Source organism: Doryrhamphus excisus, chromosome 1 (genome assembly GCF_030265055.1).
Source record: "Doryrhamphus excisus isolate RoL2022-K1 chromosome 1, RoL_Dexc_1.0, whole genome shotgun sequence".
Classification (NCBI taxonomy): domain Eukaryota; kingdom Metazoa; phylum Chordata; class Actinopteri; order Syngnathiformes; family Syngnathidae; genus Doryrhamphus; species Doryrhamphus excisus.
In genome coordinates, this window is record NC_080466.1 from 17,831,793 (window position 1) to 17,855,508 (window position 23,716).

Sequence of the window (23,716 nt, forward strand, 5' to 3'; positions counted from 1 at the left end):
CTGGGGTTGTACCAGTTCTGGCCCATCAGTATCAACATAACTGCCTTTGTTGCTCTTCTGCTCAAAGCAAAGAGCCCCAGTGGCCTAATGGATAAGGCACTGGCCTCCTAAGCCAGGATTGTAGGTTCGAGTCCTATCTGGGGTGTCCATCTTGGGTTCAAACAGTACTTCAGTCTCCAATCTACCCAGCTGAAATGATGGTTCTTCCTGGGGTTTACCGTCCCACCCAAAGAAGTTGAATCTAAAGCCTCTTTCAGGCACAGATCACCATCACTTACACATCTTTTGTGTTACTACATTTACATTGTTCACTGCTAAACCATTCCCAACTCTTGGCCCAAGTCAATTGTTGCCCTCACTCACATCTGGGGTTTTACCAGTTCTGGTTCTTTTCTGGGTTTGGCCCGATGAAGTTTCCCATTCCACTTTTTGGAAGACCACTACCACCAAACATACATAACTGCCTTTGTTGCTCTTCTGTCTGAAGCAGAGAGCCCCAGTGGCCTGATGGATAAGGCACTGGCCTCCTAAGCCAGGGATTGTAGGTTCGAGTCCTATCTGGGGTGTCCATCTTGGGTTCAAACAGTACTTTAGTCTCCGATCTACCAAGCTGAAATGATGGTTCTTCCTGAGGTTTACCGTCCCACCCAAAGATGTTGAATCTAATTCCTCTTTCAGGCACAGATCACCATCTTTTGTGTTACTACATTTACATTGTTCACTGCTAAACCATTCCCAACTCTTGGCCCAAGTCAATTGTTGCCCTCACTCACATCTGGGGTTTTACCAGTTCTGGTTCTTTTCTGGGTTTGGCCCGATGAAGTTTCCCATTCCACTTTTTGGAAGACCACTACCACCAAACATACATAACTGCCTTTGTTGCGCTTCAGTTCAGAGCAGAGAGCCCCAGTGGCCTAACGGATAAGGCACTGGCCTCCTAAGCCAGGGATTGTAGGTTCGAGTCCTATCTGGGGTGTCCATGTTCCTGTAGTAATGCTACATTCAAAATGTTCACGGAATCTGGGGTGTGTAGGGAGCTTTTGTTTTACTACATTTACACTGTTTGCTGTTAAACGTTTCCAGTTTCCATTTCAGTTTGTTGGGCTTGTTGGAAGACCATCAGTATGAACATAACTGCCTTTGTTGCTCTTCTGTCTGACGCAGAGAGCCTCAGTGGCCTAATGGATAAGGCACTGGCCTCCTAAGCCAGGGATTGTAGGTTCGAGTCCTATCTGGGGTGTTTAGGGGACTTATGTTTTACTACATTTACACTATTTGATGTTGAACGATTACTGCTTTGTGGCCCAAGACAATTGTTACCTCAACAGACATCTGAGGTTGTAGCAGTTCTTGTTCTTTACTAGGTTTGACAGTCTCCTATCTACCAAGCTAAAATGATGGTTCTTCCTGTGGTTTACCGTCCCACCCAACAAAGTTGTGTCTAACGCCTCTTTCAGGCACAGATGACGATCTTTTACGCAAGCGCTCTCCGTGAATGTGGATCTTTTGTGTTACTACATTTACATTGTTCACTGCTAAACCATTCCCAACTCTTGGCCCAAGTCAATTGTTGCCCTCACTCACATCTGGGGTTTTACCAGTTCTGGTTCTTTTCTGGGTTTGGCCTGATGAAGTTTCCCATTCCACTTTTTGGAAGACCACTACCACCAAACATACATAACTGCCTTTGTTGCGCTTCAGTTCAGAGCAGAGAGCCCCAGTGGCCTAATGGATAAGGCACTGGCCTCCTAAGCCAGGGATTGTAGGTTCGAGTCCTATCTGGGGTGTTTAGGAAGCTGCTGTATTACTACATTTACACTATTTGATGTTGAATGTTTTCTTTTTTGTGGCCCAAGACAATTGTTACCTCAACAGACATCTGAGGTTGTACCAGTCCTGGTTCTTTACTGGGTTTGACCTGATGACGCTTCCCATTCCACTTTGTTTGGCTTGTTGGAAGACCACTACCACCAAACATACATAACTGCCTTTGTTGCGCTTCAGTTCAGAGCAGAGAGCCCCTGGAGCTTCTGTTTTACTACATTTACACTGTTCACTGCTAGACGATTCCCACTCTGTGGCCCAAGTCAATTATTGCCTTGACTAAAGCCAGGGATTGTCGGTTCAACTCCTATCTGAAGCTTTTGTATTACTACATTTACACTGTTTGCTGCTGAACGTTTCCAGTTTCCATTCCAGTTTGTTGGGCTTGTTGGAAGACCATCAGTATGAACATAACTGCCTTTGTTGCTCTTCTGTCTGAAACAGAGAGCCCCAGTGGCCTAATGGATAAGGCACTGGCCTCCTAAGCCAGGGATTGTAGGTTCGAGTCCTATCTGGGGTGTTTATTGAGCTGCTGTATTACTACATTTACACTATTTGATGTTGAACGTTTTCTTTTTTGTGGCCCAAGACAATTGTTACCTCAACAGACATCTGAGGTTGTACCAGTCCTGGTTCTTTACTGGGTTTGACCTGATGAAGCTTCCCATTCCACATTGTTTGGCTTGTTGGAAGACCACCAGCATGAATGAAACAGCCCCAGTGGCCTAATGGATAAGGCACTGGCCTCCTAAGCCAGGGATTGTGGGTTCGAGTCCTATCTGGGGTGTCCATGTTGCTGTAATAATACTATATTCGCAATGTTCACGGACTCTGGGGTGTGTAGGGAGCTTCTGTTTTACTACATTTACACTGTTCACTGCTAAACGATTCCCGCTCTGTGGCCCAAGTCGATGCCTCGACTCACATCTGGTTTTGATTCCACTTTGTTTGGCTTGATGGAAGACCACTACCACCAAACATACATAACTGCCTTTGTTGCGCTTCAGTTCAGAGCAGAGAGCCCCAGTGGCCTAATGGATAAGGCACTGGCCTCCTAAGCCAGGGATTGTAGGTTCGAGTCCTATCTGGGGTGTTTAGGAAGCTGCTGTATTACTACATTTACACTATTTGATGTTGAATGTTTTCTTTTTTGTGGCCCAAGACAATTGTTACCTCAACAGACATCTGAGGTTGTACCAGTCCTGGTTCTTTACTGGGTTTGACCTGATGACGCTTCCCATTCCACTTTGTTTGGCTTGTTGGAAGACCACTACCACCAAACATACATAACTGCCTTTGTTGCGCTTCAGTTCAGAGCAGAGAGCCCCCGGAGCTTCTGTTTTACTACATTTACACTGTTCACTGCTAAACGATTCCCACTCTGTGGCCCAAGTCAATTATTGCCTTGACTAAAGCCAAGGATTGTCGGTTCAACTCCTATCTGAAGTTTTTGTGTTACTACATTTACATTGTTTGCTGTTGAACGTTTCCAGTTTCCATTCCAGTTTGTTGGGCTTGTTGGAAGACCACCAGCATAAACAAATCTGCCTTTGTTGCTCTTGTGATCACAGCAGAGAGCCCCGGTGGCCTAAAGGATAAGGCACTGGCCTCCTAAGCCAGGGATTGTAGGTTCGAGTCCTATCTGGGGTGTGTGCATCCTCTCTATTACCTATTTGCTGTTAAGCGTTTCCTTGGTCGAAGGAGCTTATGTATTACTACATTTACACTGTTCCTGCTAAACGATTCACACTCTGTGGCCCAAGTCAATTGTTGCCTCAACTCACATCTTGGGTTGAAACAGTACTTTAGTCTCAGATCTACCAAGATGAAATGATGGTTCTTCCTGTGGTTTACCGTCCCACCCAAAGAAGTTGAATCTAAAGCCTCTTTCAGGCACAGATCACGATCATTTACGCAGGCGCTCTCCGTGAATGCGATCTCCAAAGTGTTTTGGAGTGTGTTTTGTTTTTATGAATTCTGGTCCGCCATGTTGGAAGACCATCAGCATAAACAGCTCTTTGGATGGCAACAGAGAGCCCCAGTGGCCTAATGGATAAGGCACTGGCCTCCTAAGCCAGGGATTGTAGGTTCGAGTCCTATATGGGGTGTCCATCTTAGGTTCAAACAGTACTTTAGTCTCCGATCTACCAAGCTGAAATGGTGGTTCTTCCCGAGGTTTACCGTCCCACCCAAAGAAGTTGAATCTAAAGCCTCTTTCAGGCACAGATCACCATCATTTACACATCTTTTGTGTTACTACATTTACATTGTTCACTGCTAAACCATTCCCAACTCTTGGCCCAAGTCAATTGTTGCCCTCACTCACATCTCGGGTTTTACCAGTTCTGGTTCTTTTCTGGGTTTGGCCCGATGAAGTTTCCCATTCCACTTTTTGGAAGACCACTACCACCAAACATACATAACTGCCTTTGTTGCGCTTCAGTTCAGAGCAGAGAGCCCCAGTGGCCTAACGGATAAGGCACTGGCCTCCTAAGCCAGGGATTGTAGGTTCGAGTCCTATCTGGGGTGTCCATCTTGGGTTAAAACAGTACTTTCGTCTCCTATCTACGAAGCTGAAATGATGGTTCTTCCTGTGTTTTACTGTCCCACCCAAAGAAGTTGAGTCCTATCTGGGGTGTGTGCAGCCTCTCTATTACTACATTTCAACTATTTGCTGTTAAACGTTTTCTTTTTAGAGGCCAAAGTGAGTCCTCGACTCACATCTGGGGTTGTACCAGTTCTGGTTCTTTTCTGGGTTTGGCCCGATGAAGCTTCCCATTCCAGTTTGTTAGGCTTGGTGGAAGACCATCAGTATGAGCACAGCTGCCTTTGTTGCTCTTCTGTTCACAGCAGAGAGCCCCAGTGGCCTAATGGATAAGGCACTGGCCTCCTAAGCCAGGGATTGTAGGTTCGAGTCCTATCTGGGGTGTCCATCTTGGGTTGAAACAGTACTTTAGTCTCCTATCTACCAAGCTAAAATGATGGTTCTTCCTGTGGTTTACTGTCCCACCCAAAGAAGCTGAGTCTCATGCTTCTTTCAGGCACAAATGACGATCTTTTACACAAGCGCTCGCCGAATGTGGATCTTTTGTGTTACTACATTTACATTTTTTACTGCTAAACAATTCCCACTCTTGGCCCAAGTCAATTGTTGCCCTCACTCACATCTGGGGTTGTACCAGTTCTGGCCCATCAGTATCAACATAACTGCCTTTGTTGCTCTTCTGCTCAAAGCAAAGAGCCCCAGTGGCCTAATGGATAAGGCACTGGCCTCCTAAGCCAGGGATTGTATGTTTGACTCCTATCTGGGGTGTGTGCAGCCTCTCTGTTACTACATTTCAACTATTTGCTGTTAAACGTTTTCTTTTTAGTGGCCCAAGTGAGTCCTCGACTCACATCTGGGGTTGTACCAGTTCTGGTTCTCCTAAGTCTGGCCTCCTAAGTCAGGGATTGTAGGTTCGAGTCCTATCTGGGGTGTCCATCTTGGGTTGAAACAGTACTTTAGTCTCCTATCTACCAAGCTAAAAAGATGGTTCTTCCTGTGGTTTACCGTCCCACCCAACAAAGTTGAGTCTAACGCCTCTTTCAGGCACAGATGATGATCTTTTACACAAGCGCTCTCCGTGAATGTGGATCTTTTGTGTTACTACATTTACATTGTTCACTAATAAACCATTCTCACTCTTTGCCCAAGTCAATTGTTGCCCTCACTCACATCTGGGGTTGTACCAGTTCTGGTTCTGGTTCTTTTCTGGGTTTGGCCTGATGAAGCTTCCCATTCCACTTTGTTTGGCTTGACGGAGGCCCATCAGTATCAACATAACTGCCTTTGTTGCTCTTCTGCTCAAAGCAAAGAGCCCCAGTGGCCTAATGGATAAGGCGCTGGCCTCCTAAGCCAGGGATTGTAGGTTCGAGTCCCATCTGCGGTGTCCATCTTGGGTTGAAACAGTACTTTAGTCTCCAATCTACCAAGCTGAAATGATGGTTCTTCCTGGGGTTTACCGTCCCACCCAAAGAAGTTGAATCTAAAGCCTCTTTCAGGCACAGATCACCATCACTTACACATCTTTTGTGTTACTACATTTACATTGTTCACTGCTAAACCATTCCCAACTCTTGGCCCAAGTCAATTGTTGCCCTCACTCACATCTGGGGTTTTACCAGTTCTGGTTCTTTTCTGGGTTTGGCCCGATGAAGTTTCCCATTCCACTTTTTGGAAGACCACTACCACCAAACATACATAACTGCCTTTGTTGCTCTTCTGTCTGAAGCAGAGAGCCCCAGTGGCCTAATGGATAAGGCACTGGCCTCCTAAGCCAGGGATTGTAGGTTCGAGTCCTATCTGGGGTGTATGCAGCCTCTATATTACTACGTTTCAACTATTTGCTGTTAAACGTTTTCTTTTTAGAGGCCCAAGTGAGTCCTCGACTCACATCTGGGGTTGTACCAGTTCTGGTTCTTTTCTGGGTTTGGCCCGATGAAGCTTCCCATTCCACTTTGTTTGGCTTGTTGGAAGACCACCAGCATGAGCACAGCTGCCTTTGTTGCTCTTCTGTCTGAAGTAGTGAGCCCCAGTGGCCTAATGGATAAGGCGCTGGCCTCCTAAGCCAGGGATTGTAGGTTTGAGTCCTATCTGGGGTCTTTAGAGAACTTCTGTATTACTACATTTACACTATTTGATGTTGAACGATTACTGCTTTGTGGCCCAAGACAATTGTTACCTCAACAGACATCTTGGGTTGTACCAGTTCTGGTTCTTTACTAGGTTTGACCCGAGGAAGCTTCCCATTCCACTTTGTTTGGCTTGTTGGAAGACCACCAGCATGAACAAAACAGCCCCAGTGGCCTAATGGATAAGGCACTGGCCTCCTAAGTCAGGGATTGTAGGTTCGAGTCCTATCTGGGGTGTCCATCTTGGGTTCAAACAGTACTTTAGTCTCCGATCTACCAAGCTGAAATGATGGTTCTTCCCGAGGTTTACCGTCCCACCCAAAGAAGTTGAATCTAAAGCCTCTTTCAGGCACAGATCACCATCATTTACACATCTTTTGTGTTACTACATTTACATTGTTCACTGCTAAACCATTCCCAACTCTTGGCCCAAGTCAATTGTTGCCCTCACTCACATCTCGGGTTTTACCAGTTCTGGTTCTTTTCTGGGTTTGGCCCGATGAAGTTTCCCATTCCACTTTTTGGAAGACCACTACCACCAAACATAAATAACTGCCTTTGTTGCGCTTCAGTTCAGAGCAGAGAACCCCAGTGGCCTAACGGATAAGGCACTGGCCTCCTAAGCCAGGGATTGTAGGTTCGAGTCCTATCTGGGGTGTCCATCTTGGGTTAAAACAGTACTTTCGTCTCCTATCTACGAAGCTGAAATGATGGTTCTTCCTGTGTTTTACTGTCCCACCCAAAGAAGTTGAGTCTCATGCTTCTTTCAGGCACAGATGATGATCTTTTACACAAGCGCTCTCAGTGAATGTGGAACTTTTGTGTTACTACATTTACATTGTTCACTGCTAAACCATTCCCACTCTGTGGCCCAAGTCAATTGTTGCCTTTACTCACATCTGGTGTTTTTTTTCTGGTTTTGGCCCGATGAAACGTTCCATTCCAGTTTTTTTGTCTTGTTGGAAGACCATCAGTATGAGCATAACTGCCGTTGTTGCTCTTCTGTCTGAAGCAGAGAGCCCCAGTGGCCTAATGGATAAGGCACTGGCCTCCTAAGCCAGGGATTGTAGGTTCGAGTCCTATCTGGGGTGTCCATCTTGGGTTGGAACAGTACTTTAGTCTCCTATCTACCAAGCTAAAATGATGGTTCTTCCTGTGGTTTACCGTCCCACCCAAAGAAGCTGAGTCTCATGCTTCTTTCAGGCACAAATGACGATCTTTTACACAAGCGCTCGCCGAATGTGGATCTTTTGTGTTACTACATTTACATTTTTCACTGCTAAACAATTCCCACTCTTGGCCCAAGTCAATTGTTGCCCTCACTCACATCTGGGGTTGTACCAGTTCTGGCCCATCAGTATCAACATAACTGCCTTTGTTGCTCTTCTGCTCAAAGCAAAGAGCCCCAGTGGCCTAATGGATAAGGCACTGGCCTCCTAAGCCAGGATTGTAGGTTCGAGTCCTATCTGGGGTGTCCATCTTGGGTTCAAACAGTACTTCAGTCTCCAATCTACCCAGCTGAAATGATGGTTCTTCCTGGGGTTTACCGTCCCACCCAAAGAAGTTGAATCTAAAGCCTCTTTCAGGCACAGATCACCATCACTTACACATCTTTTGTGTTACTACATTTACATTGTTCACTGCTAAACCATTCCCAACTCTTGGCCCAAGTCAATTGTTGCCCTCACTCACATCTGGGGTTTTACCAGTTCTGGTTCTTTTCTGGGTTTGGCCCGATGAAGTTTCCCATTCCACTTTTTGGAAGACCACTACCACCAAACATACATAACTGCCTTTGTTGCTCTTCTGTCTGAAGCAGAGAGCCCCAGTGGCCTGATGGATAAGGCACTGGCCTCCTAAGCCAGGGATTGTAGGTTCGAGTCCTATCTGGGGTGTCCATCTTGGGTTCAAACAGTACTTTAGTCTCCGATCTACCAAGCTGAAATGATGGTTCTTCCTGAGGTTTACCGTCCCACCCAAAGATGTTGAATCTAATTCCTCTTTCAGGCACAGATCACCATCTTTTGTGTTACTACATTTACATTGTTCACTGCTAAACCATTCCCAACTCTTGGCCCAAGTCAATTGTTGCCCTCACTCACATCTGGGGTTTTACCAGTTCTGGTTCTTTTCTGGGTTTGGCCCGATGAAGTTTCCCATTCCACTTTTTGGAAGACCACTACCACCAAACATACATAACTGCCTTTGTTGCGCTTCAGTTCAGAGCAGAGAGCCCCAGTGGCCTAACGGATAAGGCACTGGCCTCCTAAGCCAGGGATTGTAGGTTCGAGTCCTATCTGGGGTGTCCATGTTCCTGTAGTAATGCTACATTCAAAATGTTCACGGAATCTGGGGTGTGTAGGGAGCTTTTGTTTTACTACATTTACACTGTTTGCTGTTAAACGTTTCCAGTTTCCATTTCAGTTTGTTGGGCTTGTTGGAAGACCATCAGTATGAACATAACTGCCTTTGTTGCTCTTCTGTCTGACGCAGAGAGCCTCAGTGGCCTAATGGATAAGGCACTGGCCTCCTAAGCCAGGGATTGTAGGTTCGAGTCCTATCTGGGGTGTTTAGGGGACTTATGTTTTACTACATTTACACTATTTGATGTTGAACGATTACTGCTTTGTGGCCCAAGACAATTGTTACCTCAACAGACATCTGAGGTTGTAGCAGTTCTTGTTCTTTACTAGGTTTGACAGTCTCCTATCTACCAAGCTAAAATGATGGTTCTTCCTGTGGTTTACCGTCCCACCCAACAAAGTTGTGTCTAACGCCTCTTTCAGGCACAGATGACGATCTTTTACGCAAGCGCTCTCCGTGAATGTGGATCTTTTGTGTTACTACATTTACATTGTTCACTGCTAAACCATTCCCAACTCTTGGCCCAAGTCAATTGTTGCCCTCACTCACATCTGGGGTTTTACCAGTTCTGGTTCTTTTCTGGGTTTGGCCTGATGAAGTTTCCCATTCCACTTTTTGGAAGACCACTACCACCAAACATACATAACTGCCTTTGTTGCGCTTCAGTTCAGAGCAGAGAGCCCCAGTGGCCTAATGGATAAGGCACTGGCCTCCTAAGCCAGGGATTGTAGGTTCGAGTCCTATCTGGGGTGTTTAGGAAGCTGCTGTATTACTACATTTACACTATTTGATGTTGAATGTTTTCTTTTTTGTGGCCCAAGACAATTGTTACCTCAACAGACATCTGAGGTTGTACCAGTCCTGGTTCTTTACTGGGTTTGACCTGATGACGCTTCCCATTCCACTTTGTTTGGCTTGTTGGAAGACCACTACCACCAAACATACATAACTGCCTTTGTTGCGCTTCAGTTCAGAGCAGAGAGCCCCTGGAGCTTCTGTTTTACTACATTTACACTGTTCACTGCTAGACGATTCCCACTCTGTGGCCCAAGTCAATTATTGCCTTGACTAAAGCCAGGGATTGTCGGTTCAACTCCTATCTGAAGCTTTTGTATTACTACATTTACACTGTTTGCTGCTGAACGTTTCCAGTTTCCATTCCAGTTTGTTGGGCTTGTTGGAAGACCATCAGTATGAACATAACTGCCTTTGTTGCTCTTCTGTCTGAAACAGAGAGCCCCAGTGGCCTAATGGATAAGGCACTGGCCTCCTAAGCCAGGGATTGTAGGTTCGAGTCCTATCTGGGGTGTTTATTGAGCTGCTGTATTACTACATTTACACTATTTGATGTTGAACGTTTTCTTTTTTGTGGCCCAAGACAATTGTTACCTCAACAGACATCTGAGGTTGTACCAGTCCTGGTTCTTTACTGGGTTTGACCTGATGAAGCTTCCCATTCCACATTGTTTGGCTTGTTGGAAGACCACCAGCATGAATGAAACAGCCCCAGTGGCCTAATGGATAAGGCACTGGCCTCCTAAGCCAGGGATTGTGGGTTCGAGTCCTATCTGGGGTGTCCATGTTGCTGTAATAATACTATATTCGCAATGTTCACGGACTCTGGGGTGTGTAGGGAGCTTCTGTTTTACTACATTTACACTGTTCACTGCTAAACGATTCCCGCTCTGTGGCCCAAGTCGATGCCTCGACTCACATCTGGTTTTGATTCCACTTTGTTTGGCTTGATGGAAGACCACTACCACCAAACATACATAACTGCCTTTGTTGCGCTTCAGTTCAGAGCAGAGAGCCCCCGGAGCTTCTGTTTTACTACATTTACACTGTTCACTGCTAAACGATTCCCACTCTGTGGCACAAGTCAATTATTGCCTTGACTAAAGCCAAGGATTGTCGGTTCAACTCCTATCTGAAGTTTTTGTGTTACTACATTTACATTGTTTGCTGTTGAACGTTTCCAGTTTCCATTCCAGTTTGTTGGGCTTGTTGGAAGACCATCAGTATGAACATAACTGCCTTTGTTGCTCTTCTGTCTGAAACAGAGAGCCCCAGTGGCCTAATGGATAAGGCACTGGCCTCCTAAGCCAGGGATTGTAGGTTCGAGTCCTATCTGGGGTGTCCATCTTGGGTTCAAACAGTACGATCTACCAAGCTGAAATGATGGTTCTTCCTGAGGTTTACCGTCCCACCCAAAGAAGTTGAATCTAAAGCCTCTTTCAGGCACAGATCACCATCTTTTGTGTTACTACATTTACATTGTTCACTGCTAAACCATTCCCAACTCTTGGTCCAAGTCAATTGTTGCCCTCACTCACATCTGGGGTTTTACCAGTTCTGCTTCTTTTCTGGGTTTGGCCCGATTAAGTTTCCCATTCCACTTTTTGGAAGACCACTACCACCAAACATACATAACTGCCTTTGTTGCGCTTCAATTCAGAGCAGAGAGCCCCAGTGGCCTAATGGATAAGACACTGGCCTCCTAAACCAGGGATTGTAGGTTAGAGTCCTATCTGGGGTGTATGCAGCCTCTATATTACTACATTTCAACTATTTGCTGTTAAATGTTTTCTTTTTAGTGGCCCAAGTGAGTCCTCGACTCACATCTGGGGTTGTACCAGTTCTGGTTCTTTTCTGGGTTTGGCCCGATGAAGCTTCCCATTCCACTTTGTTTGGCTTGTTGGAAGACCACCAGCATGAGCACAGCTGCCTTTGTTGCTTTTCTGTCTGAAAAAGAGAGCCCCAGTGGCCTAATGGATAAGGCACTGGCCTCCTAAGCCAGGGATTGTAGGTTCGAGTCCTATCTGGGGTGTGTGCACCCTCTCTGTTACTACATTTCAACTATTTGCTGTTAAAGGTTTTCTTTTTAGTGGCCCGAGTGAGTCCTCGACTCACATCGGGGGTTGTACCAGTTCTGGTTCTTTTCTGTGTTTGGCCCGATGAAACTTCCCATTCCAGTTTGTTAGGCTTGTTGGAAGACCATCAGAATGAGAACAGCTGCCTTTGTTGCTCTTCTGTTCACAGCAGAGACCCCCAGTGGCCTAATGGATGAGGCACTGGCCTCCTAAGCCAGGGATTGTAGGTTCAAGACCTATCTGGGGTGTCCATCTTGGGTTCAAACAGTACTTTAGTCTCCTATCTACCAAGCTGAAATGATGGTTCTTCCTGAGGTTTACCGTCCCACCCAAAGAAGTTGAATCTAAAGCCTCTTTCAGGCACAGATCACCATCATTTACACATCTTTTGTTACTACAAATGTTACTACATTTACATTGTTCACTGCTAAACCATTTCCCAACTCTTGGCCCAAGTCAATTGTTGCCCTCACTCACATCTGGGGTTTTACCAGTTCTGGTTCTTTTCTGGGTTTGGCCCGATGAAGTTTCCCATTCCACTTTTTGGAAGACCACTACCACCAAACCGGAGCTTCTGTTTTACTACATTTACACTGTTCACTGCTAAACGATTCCCACTCTGTGGCCCAAGTCAATTATTGCCTTGACTAAATCCAAGGATTGTCTGTTCAACTCCTATCTGAAGCTTTTGTGTTACTACATTTACATTGTTTGCTGTTGAACGTTTCCAGTTTCCATTCCAGTTTGTTGGGCTTGTTGGAAGACCATCAGTATGAACATAACTGCCTTTGTTGCTCTTCTGTCTGAAACAGAGAGCCCCAGTGGCCTAATGGATAAGGCACTGGCCTCCTAAGCCAGGGATTGTAGGTTCGAGTCCTATCTGGGGTGTCCATCTTGCGTTAAAACAGTACGATCTACCAAGCTGAAGTGATGGTTCTTCCTGAGGTTTACCGTCCCACCCAAAGAAGTTGAATCTAAAGCCTCTTTCAGGCACGGATCACCATCGTTTACACATCTTTTGTGTTACTACATTTACATTGTTCACTGCTAAACCATTCCCAACTCTTGGCCCAAGTCAATTGTTGCCCTCACTCACATCTCGGGTTTTACCAGTTCTGCTTCTTTTCTGGGTTTGGCCCGATGAAGTTTCCCATTCCACTTTTTGGAAGACCACTACCACCAAACATACATAACTGCCTTTGTTGCGCTTCAATTCAGAGCAGAGAGCCCCAGTGGCCTAATGGATAAGGCCCTGTTCCTGTAATATTGCTACATTCGCAATGTTCACGGACTCTGGGGTGTGTAGGGAGCTTCTGTTTTACTACATTTAAGAGATTAAGATATGCCTTTATTCGTCCCTCAGTGGGGAAATTTGTAAACGTTTGCTAAACGTTTCCCACTCTGTGGCCCAAGTCAGTTGTTGCCTTGACTAAAGCCAGGGATTGTCGGTCCAACTCCTATCTGAAGCTTTTGTGTTACTACATTTACACTGTTTGCTGTTGAACGTTTCCAGTTTCCATTCCAGTTTGTTGGGCTTGTTGGAAGCAGAGAGCCCCAGTGGCCCAATGGATAAGGCACTGGCCTCCTAAGCCAGGGATTGTAGGTTCGAGTCCTATCTGGGGTGTGTGCAGCCTCTATATTACCAGTCCTGGTTCTTTACTGGGTTTGACCTAATGAAGCTTCCCATTCCACATTGTTTGGCTTGTTGGAAGACCACCAGTATGAATGAAACAGCCCCAGTGGCCTAATGGATAAGGCACTGGCCTCCTAAGCCAGGGATTGTAGGTTCGAGTCCTATCTGGGGTGTCCATGTTCCTGTAGTAATGCTACATTCGCAATGTTCAATCTGGCGTAGTTTAAAATGTTGATGTTTGCTGTTCAACAGTTATTTTTTTGTCGCCTATTTAAATCATACAGCTGTCTGACCAGTTTGGGATCGTTGAAAAAAAGTTCTACCAGTTTATTTTGCTTGTTGGAGATATAAACAGGAGGCCCAGGTTGGCTCCTAAGGCAGAGAGTATAGCTTCGAGTCACATCTGGGGTTGAAACATGACTACCTACCAAAATTATGGGAATGCCTGTGGTCAACATTCTCACCAACAGGAATTGAATCTAAACTGGTAATCAACCAATGATCAACCAATTATTTTATCATTATTTATTTGTTCTTTTTGTATTTTTAAGCTCTGCCATTTTCAACTGGTCTTCAAATTATATTTTCTGTTTTTTTCCTCGGCCAACGTACCTTCTACAAATTCCTGTGCAACAATTCCTGCAAACAGGAAATTTTCTTTTTGTGTGTATTCCTGTTAACTAACAACAATGATCCAAACACATCCAACATAAGAACCCATACATGTAGTGGTTTCTTTCATGGGGAAATGCTGCACGCCTCCACAGGTTCGATGCTCATCTTTGAGTATTTGAGTTCGACCTTAGGATTGCACACAAACCATCATTGACACTAACATCATCTCTTTGGAGGAGGTAGTAAATTATTCAGATGACTTGTATATATGTAACTGCTGTGCCCACAGACATCACTGCTTTCTCATGCTGGAGTTCCTCCTGACCTCCATCCGCCCACATTAGCTGGACCTGCCAACACTGTACGTGGTTGTTATCACACATGCACATTTGTTATTGAGCTCTCAAATGGCAGCAGATGAAGGAATGAAGCTAAAAGGTAAATGGTCCTCCAGCCTCTGTGGGATTGAACGTGGTCTCCTTGTATTGACATAAATATTCATCGGAGGGAGCAGTCGGGCCTCAGGTGTGATGAGCTGCCAGGTCACTGGTGGGAGAATCATGCAAATGATGCATGAAGTTAGTGTAAAACATTAATATTCATTGGAGAATTAACATAACATAGGAATTCCTGAAACTCAAACCAAGATAAGGCACACAATTCACTTGGTTGCACTTCCGCAGATGATGACAAAGTGAATCGTACCATGTGTGTGTGTGTGTGTTTAGATGGAACCAGTTGGACCTGGCTATTGTACTGCTGTCAGTGATGGGCATCACACTGGAGGAAATTGAGATCAATGCCTCACTGCCCATCAACCCAACCATCATCAGGATCATGAGGGTGCTCAGGATAGCACGAGGTAAACACACAAACGTACACGCAAAAAATTGCGAATCAATGTGAAGAATATCGATAATTCAAAATAAATCTTGTTGGTGGCCTTATAAAGCTCACCAGTCTGGAGCGTTCCTATTGTTAACCAAATTCTTTCTTTCTGTTTGAAGCCTATTATGTGATGGGTTATATGGCCCCCAGTGGCCGAATGGATAAGGTGTTGTCCTCCTTAGCCAGTCATTGTGAGTTTGATTCCCATCTGGGGTTTATAATATTTCTGAGGTTTTCTCTACACCCGAAGTGCAGTTGAAGAGGGGGGTCTAATTTGTCTTATTTATTATGTATTATGTAAAACTAAGACAGGAACAACATCAAATTAAAAGCACAAAATGAATACAGACCTCCCCACCCCCCACCCCACCCCAGCCACCACTACAAGCCGGAGAGAAGATTATAACATTGTTGTTTGTGTGTGGTAAGAGCCTGTGTGCTAGCATGAATTAACTTGAGGTTGTGCGCAACAAATATGCACATTTGTGCAATGTTGGAGAAAGTTATCTGGTGCATTCAGGACCGTCGAACAAAGTGGGACTGGCCATTTCTCACAACAAACAACATATAAATGCAAAAACTGGGGGATTTCTGACTGTATATTATTGTTTTAAATAAAATAATATCTAATTTTTCCGATATTTCCAAATTGAACATCAATTTTCACAATTTTTGTAGTTATTCATGTTTTATAGGTGCTTTTTTTTATTTTATCATTGCACCTAAAAGTGGGCTGCACGGCGGTCAAGTGGTTAGCGCGCAAACCTCACAGCTAGGAGACCAGGGTTCAATTCCACCCTCGGCCATCCCTGTGTGGAGTTTGCATGTTCTCCCTGTACATGTGTGGGTTTTCTCCGGGTACTCCGGTTTCCTCCCACATTCCAAAAAAAATGCTAGGTTAATTGGCGACTCCAAATTGTCCATAGGTATGAATGTGAGTGTGAATGGTTGTTTGTCTATGTGTCCAGCCAATCACAGGGCACATATAGACAAACAACCATTCACACTCACATTCATACCTATGGACAATTTGGAGTCACCAATTAAGCTAGCATGTTTTTGGAATGTGGCAAACCCACGCATGCACGGGGAGAACATGCAAACTCCACACAGAGATGGCCGAGGGTGGAATTGAACCCGGGTCAGATAACAATGTTAATAATAATAAAAATAAAATGGAGCATTGTTGACGACTTTTGGAGGTTTTCAAAGGCTTCATGGGCGGAATAGATGCGTCCCATTACGTGCATTCTCAGCTGACTCTTTTTTTAGCTGTTTGTATATCTTTAGAAGGCACAGACAAGAGAAAGAGTGTGTATTCATGTCTCACATAAGGATTGTGACTGATGGGCAAAATTCCCCAAGTCAGGTGTAACTGCAGTTCAACTTTAGAGGTATAGTACAGCACATATTGGCCAAAAATCTTGAGGAAAATTCTCAAACAATAATATGAACAAGCACGGCTGACAGATGCCCTGAATATTTTTTTTAATCCAAAGTGAAACAAGGAATCAGAGATTCTTGCAAAACAAAGAATGATTTTCGCATTTCCAGTTCTTCTCCCTGCATGAAGTCACACTTAATATTCCGCTTCCTCCTTCAGCACGCACTCTTTCAGCTCAAACGCTTTCGCTTAACTTTGACTCCAGGAGGATAAAGGCTAATTACAGCAATCTCACTTAATCCTGCCCCCCTCTCAGCATCCCCTCTCTGCCCTTTACCCTGGCCGGGGAGCACGGAGCGGGCCCGTGGGTTATTCGCTAATGAAACGGCAGCTGGTGGTAATTAACAAGCGAGCTGGGCGGCAGTTGGAATGGTTAGTTTGAGGGTAACCGGCCACTCTACTTGTGGTTTCATCACCCAGGGCTAATGTTAACTGCCTGTTCATGTCTGTGGGAGACGATGTTAAACGGTCACCGGTTACTTCCTGTCTAAAAATGAAATAAGATGCATGTTTTGTATGGAGATACAGGACAATATTTGATATTTGTCCTTGAAGATAGTGAGCAGGTCTTATGCTGCATTTGAGACAACAAGAAAGTATTCAGCTTGTTTTTTTGTTTGTTTGTTAGTTTACCAACAACTTCATACAGATGCAATTTACAGCGTGGTAAATCAGCATTTGATCCCCCCAAAACACCACAGATTATTATTATTATTATTATTATTATTATTATTATTATTATTATTATTATTATTATTATTATTATTATTATTATTGTTATTATTATTATTATTATTATTATTATTATTATTATTATTATATAATATAATATATATAATAATCATTAGAATGATAATAATAATTATTATTATTATAATAATTGTTATTATTATAATATATAATAATAATATAATATATAATAATAATAATAATAATAATAACAACAAATATTATTATTATTAATAATAATAATATAATAATATTATTAATATAATAATGCTAATACTACTACTACTACTAATAATAATAATAATTATTATTATTATTATATTATTATAATTGTTATTATTATAATATATAATAATAATATAATAATAATAATAACAAATATTATTATTAATAATAATAATGCTAATACTACTACTACTACTAATAATAATAATAATTATAATAATTATTATAACTACAATTATTATTATTATTATTATTATTATTATTATTATTATTATTATTATTATTATTATTATTATTATTATTATTATTATTATTATTATTATTATTATTCCCCCTAATCTGGTCTCATTATGTGGATGAAAGATACCTGTCACAGAAACATTGGCTAGGTTTACATGCAGTCAAATAATCCTGTCATAACTGGAATATTAGCAATAACCCAGTTGCACACAGTAACCAATAACCATTTTGAAAAACTACAATATGCTCAAGTTAAAAAACTGAATATTAACCCTAAGTTACTCCTTTTGTCGCCTGAATATTGGGTCATGTATACGCCTATCGGGATGTCCCCATCAAAAGGAATATTGATTTGTGTTCCATCCGAAAGGAAATTTAGGTCTTTGACAGGATGTATTGAATGTTTACATTTTTGGTAAAACACAAATAAACACAATCAGTAACCACGTTTACATGAGGAGTTTTTCTCTTTCTGAATGGAATCTTTCCGAATGACCTTTCCAAAAGCAATGGTATACATGGAAAGGAATATTCCAATCGCGTGTCTACATGCGCCGCTATGATCAACCAGAATAGTCAATGGGGCATGCCCAGTAAAACGTAAACACCAACATCACGTGATACCGACTTCATCGAGTGTTTCTTTCACTTGTTGGAATAACTCCGTATTGCCAGTTTTTCCTTCATCCAGTCTTTAAATTTAGTTTGAATCAAAAACAAACTTTCCGCAGCAGTCCAGTGCCGATTGCTCGCCTCCATTTTTAAAACTGAAGAACTGTTTCGAGCTGCGTGTTACGTCATATCTCAGCATTCTCTGAAAGAACACACCCGGGAACAGGAAAAGATAAAGTTCAATCTTGCTAATATTTTATAATTAAGCTTGGCACATGTTTTATATAGATATGTATTTTCTTTTTTAATAAAACTGGACCTGTGAATGGCGTATAGAAGGGTTTAGATTCTGTTCCACAGATGGCGCTAATGCACACGAAAGCTGCTTGCCAACCACCAATAAACAACAGAAGAAGAAAAACACCACAAAGAAGAACGCAGTCTGACAACTTTACGTTTGAGCGGGTACAAGATACCTCAATCGGATTGGGAAAAGGAATATTCCATCCCTGTCAATCCGATTATATATTCATTCGGATTGACACTTTTCTTTCGGAATGAGGTGTATACAAAGGTTACATTCTTTCCATTTGAGCAAGTAAACCGAATGGAATTGGAATATTTGGGTCCATGTATACGTGGCTAGTGTTTATCCGGTATACTCCAGAAGAGCAGGACTCTGTAATGTGTGTGTGTGTTCCGTTGGGGGGTTTGGGTGGGAGTGGGTACACCTCTCTCCTCATCCAATGCCAAGCTGTGACAAAGAATGCTTTCCACATTCCACTCAAGCCAACTCTCTTCTCCTTATGAACACTCCAGCAACCTTTTAGCAGAAGACCATCTCCCGGGAGGCTTTATTGTTGGAGTTTCTATTCCCTCTCACTGCTAACAACCTTGGAAATTGGGCCATTGGGAATTAAGGGGGTCCTTCTAATGGGGAAGGCGATCTAATTGGGAGCGATCCCATTTATTGATCGTATGTAATTGTTCTCTTCTCCGCTCACTCTCATCCTGCTTCATCGAGTCTTCATTTTTATCCACCTGTGTTCTTTTTATCTCACTTGTGTGTCTCTTTGCAGTGCTGAAGTTGTTGAAAATGGCCACCGGGATGAGAGCATTGCTGGATACGGTCGTCCAGGCTCTGCCTCAGGTAACACACACACATACACACACTCATAAGAACTCCAAGGAGTTCATTAACATTTATGGAATGATCAATGGCTGCCGTCCCCTGAGAATTTGACCTTCAGGATGTCATTTTAGGACTAAATTTTGGTCCCGAGTGCTACATCACCTCACTTACTTTCCTGTGTTAACTTAATTCACATGGAAAATGTAATGAGAACCATTTAATATCTTTTTTTCTTTTTTTTTTACCGTCTCCACTGCCGCTAATGAGACGAACCCAGCTACATTGTTCTGCTTCCATGGCTCCTTAGAAAGCTCCTGACCTCGATCTTTAAGTTTTTCCTTGTTGAGGATTGGGGATTTACAAGTAGAGTGCAAGTGCAGGACAGGTTTAGACTCTCTTGGGACTTGAGTAATAAATTGCCACAATGTCATAACGTTGCTGTAATTAACCAACCCATGCAAATATTTGTTTGCTTTACCTGGAATGTAAATGCGAGCAAATTATTTCTTGTTTTCTCACCTGTAATGACAAACAACATCGTTGTAATTGCAAATATTTCTATAGTTAAGAAAACATAGGTGGGCACACTTCATACTAAAAAATCAAAAATCAAATTTTCCACTGTTTTATCGATTAATACTATTTTTAGAGGGCCAGTAGCACGAGGGTCGTGGCGGTACTGGAGCCTATCCCAGCTGTCTTCAGGTGAGAGGCGGGGTACACCCTGGACTGGTGGCCAGCCAATCACAGGGCACATATAGACAAACAACCATACACACTCACATTCATACCTATGCATACTGCATTCGCCAGAAATGTTGAGTATGTATCATTAGCTTACTACTTACACTCAAATTACCCAGGATGCAACGCGACACATGACATCGGTGTCAAGCAGGATATATTGCGCGTTGGTTCACTTCTTGTTTTCAAAGAAAAAGCAGTGATTTATCATTATGGTTTTTTGTATGAGAAAAATAAGGGGGTGTTTTATTTTGTGAAAATAACCTAGCTAGCTTAAATTTTGCAGAATTCGTCCGAACGAAATTCATTCATTCATTTTCTCCCGCTTATCCTCACAAGGGTCGTGGGGGGTGCTGGAGCCTATCCCAACTGTCTTCGGGCGAGAGGCGGGGTTCAGCCTGGACTGGTGGCCAGCCAATCACAGGGCACATATAGACAAACAACCATTCACACTCACATTCATACCTATGGACAATTTGGAGTCGCTAATTAACCTAGCATGTTTTTGGAATGGGGAAGGAAACCAGAGTACCCGGATGGGTACTCCCTTACCCTTGGCCGAGGGTGGAATTGAACTCGGGTCTCCTAGCTGTGAGACCCGAGTTAAATGGCACACTCGGGATCTAAACGGCCACTTTCTGGCCTGATTAAAAAAAATCCTAATAAAGTGATGTATTTAAAGAGTTTAGACCTAAAGTGAAATCAGCTTCAGACGGATTTCGGCTCGGGTAGGAGCGCAATGCATTGTGGGTTATCATGTAGTACGCTGTAGTGTAAACGCTTTGCATACTGTCTGATGGATTGGGTATGCAGTATGGAGTGTGGATAGTATGGACATGGAAGTACTATGTAGTAGTTAGTATGCGGTTTCGAACACAGCCTGTCTTTCTATTTCTGTGGGTTGCTTGGGCGACTCAGTCTGGATGACTTTATCTTCACCGCTTTAATGTAAGGAACGTTTTACAATGCCCGATGACGACGTGCTGGTTCTGAGTGAAAGAGACAGGAAGTACAGTTATTCTATGAAATATAATATCATAACAACAGTTAAAAAGCAACAAAAAAATGGATTGCACACGTATTTTATTTCCTGTCATTGTAAGACATTTGGATAAATGATGTTCTTGCTGCATGTCAGGTGGGGAATCTGGGCCTTCTCTTCATGTTACTCTTCTTCATCTACGCCGCTCTTGGTGTGGAGCTCTTTGGTGAGCTGGGTAAGTAAGTACCGCACCCCAGAATTATGGAACATTGTTATCAAAACCGCGTGTGTTTTCTCGTCAGTGTGCAACCTGGACTATCCCTGCGAGGGAATGAGTCGCCATGCCACTTTTGAAAACTTCGGGATGGCCTTCCTCACCCTCTTCCAGGTCTCCACGGGGGACAACTGGAATGGCATCATGAAGGTACTCCATCTTGTTTTTGTGGTATTTATGTGTTGACACTGGGTTGCACCAAGTATGAGTTAAGATATATTGTGGTGAAATACCTCCTGAGCGCATTATTGGTTATTTGCGCCGAGGCTGAGAAACAGGAATTGAAAACGAAAGGTCACAAATTCCCTCGCCCACAGCAGCCAGTAGACAATGTTTTTATGGGGATGGAATGAATAATGAAAGCATCCTTTTGCAAAGATGGTGTCAAAAGGCAAAAAAAACCTCTCAACAGAACCTTCTGAAGGTGAATGAAGATCACACATTTCATTCCTGCGTCTCTATCAGCTTTTCGTCTTCAATCACAGCCAAGTCCCCTTCCTGGTTTTTAAACAATCTCTTCAATCTGGATGTCTGGAGCACGATGACGGGTCAAACGCAGAGGACACAATTTGTTGAGTGAACTTTTAATTTTAAAGAAAACCTACTGTGCTTTTTTTTTTTTTTTTTTACACTTTTCTGACCTATAAATGGAGTCGGAATGTTGCCAAAGGATGACAAGGAAACTAGACATGAAAATAGACATCACTTCCAGACAGAGGATGCCCTCCATGAAGCCACCTGGATCAACATTCCCACTAGCCTCCTGGAAACTCTGGCATCGAGCATGCCCAAAGCCATTTTCAGCTCATTAATGGCACAGCTGCTCATGACTGACTCCTTTTTTTGAAGATTTTATTTTGATTTAAGGCAACCCTGTTTTTTTTTTTAGCTATGATCTTAAACGTCTGATCAGCTATTTCAATAAATTGCTTACTCTTTTATTTTTGCATTTTGAAGTTCTATTTAGGGGCTGCACGGCGGACGAGTGGTTAGCGCGCAGACCTCACAGCTCGGAGACCAGAGTTCAATTTTGCCCTCGGCCATCTCTGTGTGGAGTTTGCATGTTCTCCCCTGTGATTGGCTGGCGACCAGTCCAGGGTGTACCCCGCCTCTCGCCTGAAGACAGCTGGGATAGGCTCCAGCATACCCCGCGACCCTCGTTAGGAAAAGCGTCAGAAAATGAATGAATGAGTTCCACATAGAACCTCCCTAAACTCCAACAGTGCAAACTGTAAATTTTTGGCATTTTATGGGAATAAAGTGATAACATTGCCAAAAGAAAATGTACTAAGACTATTTAAAAATATATATTTTTAATTTAAAAAAAAAATAGCAAAACATTCATTCATTCATTCATTTTCTACCGCTTATCGTCACGAGGGTCGCGGGGGGTGCTGGAGCCTATCCCAGCTGTCTTCAGGCGAGAGGCGAGGTACACCCTGGACTGGTGGCCAGCCAATCACAGGGCACATATAGACAAACAACCATTCACACTCACATTCATACCTATGGACAATTTGGAGTCGCCAATTAACCTAGCATGTTTTTGGAATGTGGGAGGAAACCGGAGTACCCGGAGAAAACATGCAAACTCTATACAGAGATGGCCGAGGGTGGAATTGAACTCGGGTTTCCTAGCTGTGAGGCCTACACGCTTAACAGTTGATAGTAATAATTGGGTTTTTCCCCTACAGTATCGTGATTCACTGTATGTCCTAAACCGAATCTAAAGGAAACAGCCATAAAGAATCTTGACTCTATATATAAGCTAAGCTTATATATAAGCTATAAGTTCAATATAAGCTGAGATTCATTTTTTCCAGTTATTATATAGTTATTATTTGCATACTATATAGTGAATGGTCCTTGCATCCTTTAATTTCTCAGTTTGTGGCCCTTGATGGAAAGACTTTGGACCCCCCCTGCGGAGGCATCACAAAAAGCCCCCCCCCAAAAGCAAAATTGCTCACTGAACTTTTGAGGCTTCTCTTCACATTCCGATAACCCTCCAATTTGAAAGTTTCATCTTCTCTCCGCCAGGACACCCTACGGGAGTGCCCCCCGGGCCGCCCGAGTAGCGACTACGGTTGCCACGCCGGCCTGCAGTTCATCTCGCCCATGTACTTTGTGTCCTTCGTGCTCACGGCGCAGTTTGTCCTCATCAACGTGGTGGTGGCGGTGCTCATGAAGCACCTGGACGACTCCAACAAGGAGGCGCAGGAAGACGCCGAAATGGACGCCGAGATCGAGCTGGAGCTGGCCCAGGGCGGCCTCTGCTGCATGATGGGGGGTATTGGGGCCATCGCAGGCGCTACCAGTGCGGCCGCCGGCATGGGCGGCAGAGCGGCTACCGCAGCAATCGGGGCTCCGAGCAGTACTATGACGGCGACACCAAAGGATGGAGGAGGACCTTGTGGTCCTCAAGAGGGACTCGCTAATCACAGATGTCGACTTTATTCTCCTGCTCAG

The 23,716-nt window shown here is 43.6% G+C and overlaps 1 protein-coding gene and 29 non-coding genes across 32 annotated transcripts in view; all 30 read left to right on the top strand.

The window, feature by feature from the left end:
* Positions 1–23,716, top strand: part of LOC131109088 (voltage-dependent T-type calcium channel subunit alpha-1I-like) — a 161,769-nt gene that overhangs the window by 128,484 nt on the left and 9,569 nt on the right. For all 3 annotated transcript variants that reach the window (XM_058060719.1, XM_058060796.1, XM_058060871.1), the window contains exons 28-32: positions 14,706–14,839; positions 19,195–19,265; positions 21,130–21,208; positions 21,276–21,397; positions 23,288–23,716. In XM_058060719.1, the coding sequence (XP_057916702.1) occupies positions 14,706–14,839; positions 19,195–19,265; positions 21,130–21,208; positions 21,276–21,397; positions 23,288–23,716 (835 nt within the window). The remainder of the gene's footprint in view (positions 1–14,705; positions 14,840–19,194; positions 19,266–21,129; positions 21,209–21,275; positions 21,398–23,287) is intronic.
* On the top strand, positions 74–145 carry trnar-ccu (transfer RNA arginine (anticodon CCU)). Its single transcript has one exon. It is a non-coding gene; the product is annotated as a tRNA-Arg (tRNA).
* Positions 494–566, top strand: trnar-ccu (transfer RNA arginine (anticodon CCU)). Its single transcript has one exon. It is a non-coding gene; the product is annotated as a tRNA-Arg (tRNA).
* trnar-ccu (transfer RNA arginine (anticodon CCU)) lies at positions 904–976 on the top strand. Its single transcript has one exon. It is a non-coding gene; the product is annotated as a tRNA-Arg (tRNA).
* On the top strand, positions 1,168–1,240 carry trnar-ccu (transfer RNA arginine (anticodon CCU)). The gene has a single exon. It is a non-coding gene; the product is annotated as a tRNA-Arg (tRNA).
* Positions 1,715–1,787, top strand: trnar-ccu (transfer RNA arginine (anticodon CCU)). The gene has a single exon. It is a non-coding gene; the product is annotated as a tRNA-Arg (tRNA).
* trnar-ccu (transfer RNA arginine (anticodon CCU)) lies at positions 2,272–2,344 on the top strand. Its single transcript has one exon. It is a non-coding gene; the product is annotated as a tRNA-Arg (tRNA).
* On the top strand, positions 2,539–2,611 carry trnar-ccu (transfer RNA arginine (anticodon CCU)). The gene has a single exon. It is a non-coding gene; the product is annotated as a tRNA-Arg (tRNA).
* Positions 2,845–2,917, top strand: trnar-ccu (transfer RNA arginine (anticodon CCU)). The gene has a single exon. It is a non-coding gene; the product is annotated as a tRNA-Arg (tRNA).
* trnar-ccu (transfer RNA arginine (anticodon CCU)) lies at positions 3,402–3,474 on the top strand. The gene has a single exon. It is a non-coding gene; the product is annotated as a tRNA-Arg (tRNA).
* Positions 3,860–3,932, top strand: trnar-ccu (transfer RNA arginine (anticodon CCU)). Its single transcript has one exon. It is a non-coding gene; the product is annotated as a tRNA-Arg (tRNA).
* Positions 4,281–4,353, top strand: trnar-ccu (transfer RNA arginine (anticodon CCU)). Its single transcript has one exon. It is a non-coding gene; the product is annotated as a tRNA-Arg (tRNA).
* Positions 4,681–4,753, top strand: trnar-ccu (transfer RNA arginine (anticodon CCU)). The gene has a single exon. It is a non-coding gene; the product is annotated as a tRNA-Arg (tRNA).
* Positions 6,102–6,174, top strand: trnar-ccu (transfer RNA arginine (anticodon CCU)). Its single transcript has one exon. It is a non-coding gene; the product is annotated as a tRNA-Arg (tRNA).
* On the top strand, positions 6,393–6,465 carry trnar-ccu (transfer RNA arginine (anticodon CCU)). Its single transcript has one exon. It is a non-coding gene; the product is annotated as a tRNA-Arg (tRNA).
* trnar-ccu (transfer RNA arginine (anticodon CCU)) lies at positions 6,660–6,732 on the top strand. The gene has a single exon. It is a non-coding gene; the product is annotated as a tRNA-Arg (tRNA).
* Positions 7,081–7,153, top strand: trnar-ccu (transfer RNA arginine (anticodon CCU)). The gene has a single exon. It is a non-coding gene; the product is annotated as a tRNA-Arg (tRNA).
* Positions 7,514–7,586, top strand: trnar-ccu (transfer RNA arginine (anticodon CCU)). The gene has a single exon. It is a non-coding gene; the product is annotated as a tRNA-Arg (tRNA).
* On the top strand, positions 7,898–7,969 carry trnar-ccu (transfer RNA arginine (anticodon CCU)). The gene has a single exon. It is a non-coding gene; the product is annotated as a tRNA-Arg (tRNA).
* Positions 8,318–8,390, top strand: trnar-ccu (transfer RNA arginine (anticodon CCU)). Its single transcript has one exon. It is a non-coding gene; the product is annotated as a tRNA-Arg (tRNA).
* On the top strand, positions 8,728–8,800 carry trnar-ccu (transfer RNA arginine (anticodon CCU)). Its single transcript has one exon. It is a non-coding gene; the product is annotated as a tRNA-Arg (tRNA).
* Positions 8,992–9,064, top strand: trnar-ccu (transfer RNA arginine (anticodon CCU)). Its single transcript has one exon. It is a non-coding gene; the product is annotated as a tRNA-Arg (tRNA).
* On the top strand, positions 9,539–9,611 carry trnar-ccu (transfer RNA arginine (anticodon CCU)). The gene has a single exon. It is a non-coding gene; the product is annotated as a tRNA-Arg (tRNA).
* On the top strand, positions 10,096–10,168 carry trnar-ccu (transfer RNA arginine (anticodon CCU)). The gene has a single exon. It is a non-coding gene; the product is annotated as a tRNA-Arg (tRNA).
* trnar-ccu (transfer RNA arginine (anticodon CCU)) lies at positions 10,363–10,435 on the top strand. Its single transcript has one exon. It is a non-coding gene; the product is annotated as a tRNA-Arg (tRNA).
* Positions 10,923–10,995, top strand: trnar-ccu (transfer RNA arginine (anticodon CCU)). The gene has a single exon. It is a non-coding gene; the product is annotated as a tRNA-Arg (tRNA).
* Positions 11,614–11,686, top strand: trnar-ccu (transfer RNA arginine (anticodon CCU)). Its single transcript has one exon. It is a non-coding gene; the product is annotated as a tRNA-Arg (tRNA).
* trnar-ccu (transfer RNA arginine (anticodon CCU)) lies at positions 12,545–12,617 on the top strand. Its single transcript has one exon. It is a non-coding gene; the product is annotated as a tRNA-Arg (tRNA).
* On the top strand, positions 13,281–13,353 carry trnar-ccu (transfer RNA arginine (anticodon CCU)). Its single transcript has one exon. It is a non-coding gene; the product is annotated as a tRNA-Arg (tRNA).
* trnar-ccu (transfer RNA arginine (anticodon CCU)) lies at positions 13,463–13,535 on the top strand. Its single transcript has one exon. It is a non-coding gene; the product is annotated as a tRNA-Arg (tRNA).